A 6287-nucleotide genomic window follows, 5' to 3' on the forward strand; every position below is an offset into this window, starting at 1 on the left:
CGGTATTGGAATGCTACAAATCTTCAAAGAATTTTATGAAAAGAGGAGGCTCCTTCATTTGTTATGCGTCACAGTAAGGAAGTTCCATATCATAAGGTAGGGGATTGTTTTTTATGGTTATAACAAAACTAACACATCTCTTCTTACCTGCTACCCCAAGAAAAAACATTCTGGAAACAACATTATGGTTTCAAAAAGATGTTCCAGCCAAAAGAACATATTCGCCTAATTTAGCTCCTCCTCATTACTTCCTGTTGGTATATCTTTAATTTACAAAGATTCATTCCTCAATATTCTTGGAAGGATCTAACGGAACAACATCATTAGCAGCCGAAATTGACCATATCTCGGTGAATATGCTGTAAAGAATGCTTTCAAAAACTTTTTGAAGTAATTCATACTGAATTAATTGAGTTTGAACAGTGTAGGGGCAAACATTTTAAAAGACATTGCGTTTTCAAAATAATGTAAATAATTCAAGTTTCCAATGTATGTGTGGTATGGCTTGAAAATAACAATAAACTTAGAATGAAGTTGTTGTATGTGTGTTTTATCTTTATTTTCAAAACAGGAAGTTTCTACACCCCACACATACTATTAGTTTTTAAATATCTTAACTACTCTATTAATTTCTTACTTTGTAATGTTAACTTAAAAATATTAACCCAATGTAGGAATAGATAAAATACTAGTGACAGCTAAATTCTTGTTACAAAACATCATTTGTAATAACCATAATTAGGGTTCATTAAAATGTCATGGAAAGCAACAAAGCTTCACAAGGCATTATATGTAAAGGTAAATCTGGAGGCAGAGAAATAGACATGTGAAAGATGCAGAGAAGATCCATTAATAGTTCTGAGTGTTTCTATATATATAAAAATTCTAATTCCCTGAATAATGTTAGTTTTCTCAGTCATTTGAACAAAATATTGTTTAAACTATTAAATAGGAGCACACAGTGATTTTGTAACTTGATATAAAGTTATTTTCTACTATAACTGACATTTTTAATAAATTTTTAATAGAGCAATAGTTTTATAACTACCACTCTCTTCAAGGTTTAGCTTACCATCGCATTAACATGCGACGGACATCTCTGCTTTCTCAACCCCAAAACAAATCTTGCAAGGTGTAGCGGCAGCCATCTGCAGCACCACTTGCCCCACTCCAGAGCCAGGTCCACAAACACATCTTCACTTGTTATCTGAATTTCATCTATCATTTGGCACACTAATTCAAATGAAGTCTCGCCGTACACCTTGAAAGTACAATAATAATTCATGAAAACTTACGTGTAATTTTTGACTAAAAATAAACTAGAAGTCAAAATTAGTCTTATTAAAGAGATCACACGGTTCAGCAAAGATTTGTGTGACACAAGCAGTCTTATAATCAAACACTATATAAACCAGAGTCAATAGATTTGTCTTGATGTAATTTGTACATTTCCTCCAGACAGTACAAGTTAGGTAGCTTGCTGTATAAATGTTATGTATGACTTGATGGTCCTTGTAAACTGAAAATCAACAATAAATAAAAAAAAAGCAAAACATAAAATAAATAGTTTATAGTCTTGTTCTAAAACACTATATGAGTGTTTTACATCTAACAAAATTGAATGTTTAGAATAAATTACAATAAAAATTAAATTCATTTTACTATGAAGCAGGTTTTAGGAGAAAATTAACCAACCAGTGGCCGGAGCCTTACACTTTAGAGCTTGGGTGTACTGAAACAACCTCGGGTTATCCATTACTGAAATAAAAGTCATAATTAAACCATTTTCTGTATTAATTTTTGTTAAAGAGTTTTTCAAGATATTTCATTTAAAGGTATACACATAAATGCTTTTAAGATTTTAAAAAGTGTATATATCTTACTACAAAAGTGTATGTCAAGGTGTGATTAAGTGTGAAGTTGAGTATGCATAGTCTTATAATATGTTAACCTATATACTAAACAGTTGACCCTGATAACAATTTCAACTGCTATGCAAATACACGACAAATTGGTTAATAACGGATTTTACAGACAAAATTACATTTTCAAGATGATTTTGAAGAACATATATATGAAGGGAGAAAGAAAGGTAAGGTGAAAATTGCCCTCTCTAAATAAACATGGTTTGTGTGTGTGTGTGTGTGTGTGTGTGTGTGTGTGTGTGTGTGTGTGTGTGTGTGTGTGTGTGTGTGTTGGAATATAATTTGAGAATTATATTCGGGACATCTCATTTGTTCTACAATCTAATAAAAAACACTAATTATTACCTGCTAAATGTTTACGAAGAATTATCATTTAATAAACAGGTATTGTATTTTCTGTCTTTATTTTTTTCATATGTGCTGATTAACTTTTTAAAACTGTTTGTTTGTTTATTTATTGGCATATTTTACATAATTCTCTCTCAGAATAAAATTCTCTACGCGTTAGTTGAAAAGTTTGAGTATTTATTACCCATATAATGAAGTTAATGTACTTCGAAATCTAAACAAAGCATGTTTTCTTGAGACAGAATTTTGCATATTTTGTCAGAAATCTCAGATATGTGTGGTCTTACAGGAAGCATTTTATTCAATTTTTCAGTTAATTTTACATAAAATCCAATACATTTAACATTACTCTATAAAAACATCAGTTTCGTTTATTTCCGTCCTTTCCCAGAAATCTGGCAAAATCTTTTCTAGCTGTAGTTTGCTAACAAAGCGTTCCCAGACATATATATAATGAACCTTTTTGTTCATTATTTTCATGGGAGGAAACCAGCTGAAAAGTTTTGTGGGTTACTCGTGGGACACCCCACTATAAACATTTACAATTTCATATACTTTTTAATTTCTATGTATTGTGTTGATTCTACTTGAGATGTTGTAATAACTTTCAACATGGACATAATTATAAATATTTTCACATAAGTTTATTTACGTTTAATGTAAAACATTATTCAAAAATTAGAAACCCGTCGTGTTTTATTCATATATTTATTGTTAGGTAGATATCAACACAATAAGTGGAAGGTGTAAACATGTAATATGTAACAAGATCACACAGTATTGCATGTGAGATTGCCTAGACTAACCTCGGGGGAGAACGGCTCGTACTGGTTCAGTCTGTCTGGCTCGCGGACAGCCTGGTTGTAGACCTGCTGCAGGATGTGGCGGAGCAGGCCGCGTGAAGGCTTCTTGTTGAGACGTTTGTGGCAGTGACGTTCCCTTCGACTGCAACATAACAGCACAAACTATAAAAATAAGAGGAGTAAAGGGGCTTGGTGTCCCTGCTGCAGGATGTGGCGGAGCAGGCCGCGTGAAGGCTTCTTGTTGAGACGTTGTGGCAGTGACGTTCCCTTCGACTGCAACATAACAACACACACTATAAAAATTAAAGGAGTAAAGGTGCTTGGTGTAGCTAAACTAAACTTAGTCACGCCGCCGGGCCACATGTGCGATAAATTAGTATTGAGTGGTGGCTGGATACAACGGACCATGATGCAAGTACGAGAGAATCCCAGAACATAGTCTCATTAGGTACCGAGGATATCCGTGTCTGTTTAAAAAAACATTGTAACCGTTTTGAAATAAAACTTTGGGAGAATATTTTATAACCTGAATGATGTTGCGTTAAACGAACTGTAATTTTTTTTAACATTACTGGGCTATTGAAAAAAATGTGGGTTTCTATATTTGTCAATCGGAGTGTTAAATGGGAGAAACATGATTCTTTCCGCTTGTAATAGTATAAAAAAATTAAAAACATGAAGGTGTTACCAAAATTCGCTACATGTCACTCCAACGTTTAAAGCGCTTAAAAGACAAAAAAAACCACTGCAAGCACAACGCAGCGGAGTCCTACTACTATAATAGGTTTATGAAAAAGGAAATGGCGCGGCGAATGGACGTACTTTAAAAGCGGAATTGAATGTCTGGCAACGAATCCTTACCAATGACAATGTCAAAACAGGAATTTGCTAAACAAAAACAAGAGTACTCAATAATAGAGTTACAGTAGTGGTAGTCTAGTTGTCAACCAGCTCAATGTAAGCATAGGAAGGGTGTGGAGATTACAGTAATCATAAGTATACAAGAGAAGAAGAGGAAGGTCAAGTGGTGAGGCCGAGACAGACAATCGATACCAGATACAAGGGGTGAGGCGGGGTCCTACCTGCTCTGCTGCTCACTGCTCAGAGCCTTGCCAGCCAGCATCCACTGGTCCACCGGCAAGTGAGGGTCACAACACAAGTTACTTACACGACAAATACATTGTGAGCCCCGTTTAATTTTGGCAGGGTAGAAAAGGGTTTGACGTACCCAAATAATAATTTTGACACATTTAAAACTCATGACCGGACACGTAACTACTAGCAAAAATAATAATATAAACGATGATAATATTAATAACAGCGTCAGCTTAGTGACAACGAACCGAAAAAAAACTCTCTTCCACCATCTCTTTTCAGGTTGGCTGATGCACGTATTGTGTTTAAGTGTCTGACGGTTCGTTTTAAGTAAAATTATATTGTTTATCCATATTTTTTATTTGCCATTTTTAACTATTGTGCTTCATCCTTTCCATATCGATTTTCACCATAATTAGCGCAGCTGGCGATCGATTTATCTCTAAGGGGAGATTTGTCTTTTGATTTTATGAAAGACTACATAACTATAAATTATAGATAGTCTTCTTCAAATAAAATATAAATTTCTCAGACTGATTTCTAACAATTACTGGTTAAGTCCTTAAGCTCATCGAGAAAATAGCGTTTCTGTGCTTCTATAATCGGTTTGAGGATTTTGCAGTGTGAATGTTAGATATCAAGTGTGAAGGATCTTTGATAACTACCTATGGATATTATATATATATATACTATATATATCACCGGTTTTTAAAAGGATCTGAGATTATTGATACACCTGATGAAAGTTTACACCGAAGTGTGAGTACACATTGTACCAACGGCAATTCAAATTTTAAAAAGAAAAGACAACAGATCGACTGAAAATTTGTCTATTAAACTTATTTGTTTAGCTTTGCTCTGGAGAGATCTGATACAGATCACAAACACAACTGAGTTCAAAGACAAGATAACTCCTGCCAAATTACAGTGCTGTAACTTAAACACGTTTGAGCGTGAGTTGTAAAACGCGCGTACAGACAGATAACAAACACAACTGAGTTCAAAGACAAGATAACTCTGCCAAATTACAGTGCTGTAACTTAAACACGTTTGAGCGTGAGTTGTAAAACGCGCGTACAGACAGATAACAAACACAACTGAGTTCAAAGACAAGATAACTCTGCCAAATTACAGTGCTGTAACTTAAACACGTTTGAGCGTGAGTTGTAAAACGCGCGTACAGACAAGATAACAAAACAGCATTTTCCGGAGGCTCCAACGAGAGTAACGAACACTCCGATTGAAATGAGAAAGGTATTTGGCCAGGCCAGGGCCAAGGGCCGAGGATGGCAGGCAGGGCAGATCGCTGCGGTGTGATCGACCTTGTCAAGGCCTCTTCTCGCCACAAACCAGTTTTACACAAAGGGCCTGGGCCAAACTTGGCGTGCGGCGGCCACAACAGTTTGTCCCTCTCTTATAAAACATGCCCAAATTTATAATTTGTGTTAGCATATGCCAACGGTCTAACAAGTGACACATACTAATGGAATTTGGCTGACAACCGAACAGTGTTTTTAAAACAGTTGGGAAAGGAGATCGTTGTATTCGCCACCGACCTATATCCTTAATTAAACCTTCGAAGTATACACATGTATTTTGTCCTTCAATAACGGCCCATTAAACAATGGCTTAAAATATTAATTATAAATAAATTATATTTAAATTAGGTTTGTTTCTTTCTTTAAAAGTCACAGTAATAAGTGAGATCATTATTACATTGGTTAAAAATAGCATATATGTATAAAAAACTATACACTTTTCCAGACTGGTGCAATACTGTTGAAAAATGTGTAGTATTTGAAAATAGCCAAAAACTGTTTGAAAGTTTTAGATACCAAAACTATACTATACATCACACATAAATAAATAATTTATACACCATACATTATTTGTATGATGGTAGCACATTCACCTGGCAAGTGAGAGATCCGGGTTCGAGTCCCGGCGGAGCAAGTACTTTTTGGGATTCAATGTTCATTGAAATTAAATTAGGCTATTGCCACTTATACAAATTATACGAATTCAACGGTTGGTAAAACAGTTTATAAACTATGGATGTTGTTTAACAACACAAATATTCTAAAATCGTCCGATACGCTGGAGGCTTAGAGTCTGT

At 34.9% G+C, this 6287-nt stretch overlaps 1 protein-coding gene across 1 annotated transcript; it reads right to left on the reverse strand.

Annotated features, from left to right (window-relative positions):
* Nucleotides 1–1072: 1072 nt before the first annotated feature.
* LOC124374386 (histone-lysine N-methyltransferase, H3 lysine-79 specific-like) lies at nucleotides 1073–3385 on the reverse strand (the record flags this gene model as incomplete). The annotated part of the gene is made up of 3 exons (XM_046832608.1): nucleotides 3287–3385; nucleotides 3080–3154; nucleotides 1073–1261 (listed from the first exon to the last, which is right to left on the reverse strand). Coding segments are annotated over exons 1-3 (336 nt in total), but the record flags the coding sequence as incomplete, so codon positions are not given.
* Between the last annotated feature and the right edge of the window lie 2902 nt (nucleotides 3386–6287).

Source organism: Homalodisca vitripennis, unplaced genomic scaffold (assembly GCF_021130785.1).
Source record: "Homalodisca vitripennis isolate AUS2020 unplaced genomic scaffold, UT_GWSS_2.1 ScUCBcl_8201;HRSCAF=16220, whole genome shotgun sequence".
Taxonomy (NCBI): Eukaryota; Metazoa; Arthropoda; class Insecta; order Hemiptera; family Cicadellidae; genus Homalodisca; species Homalodisca vitripennis.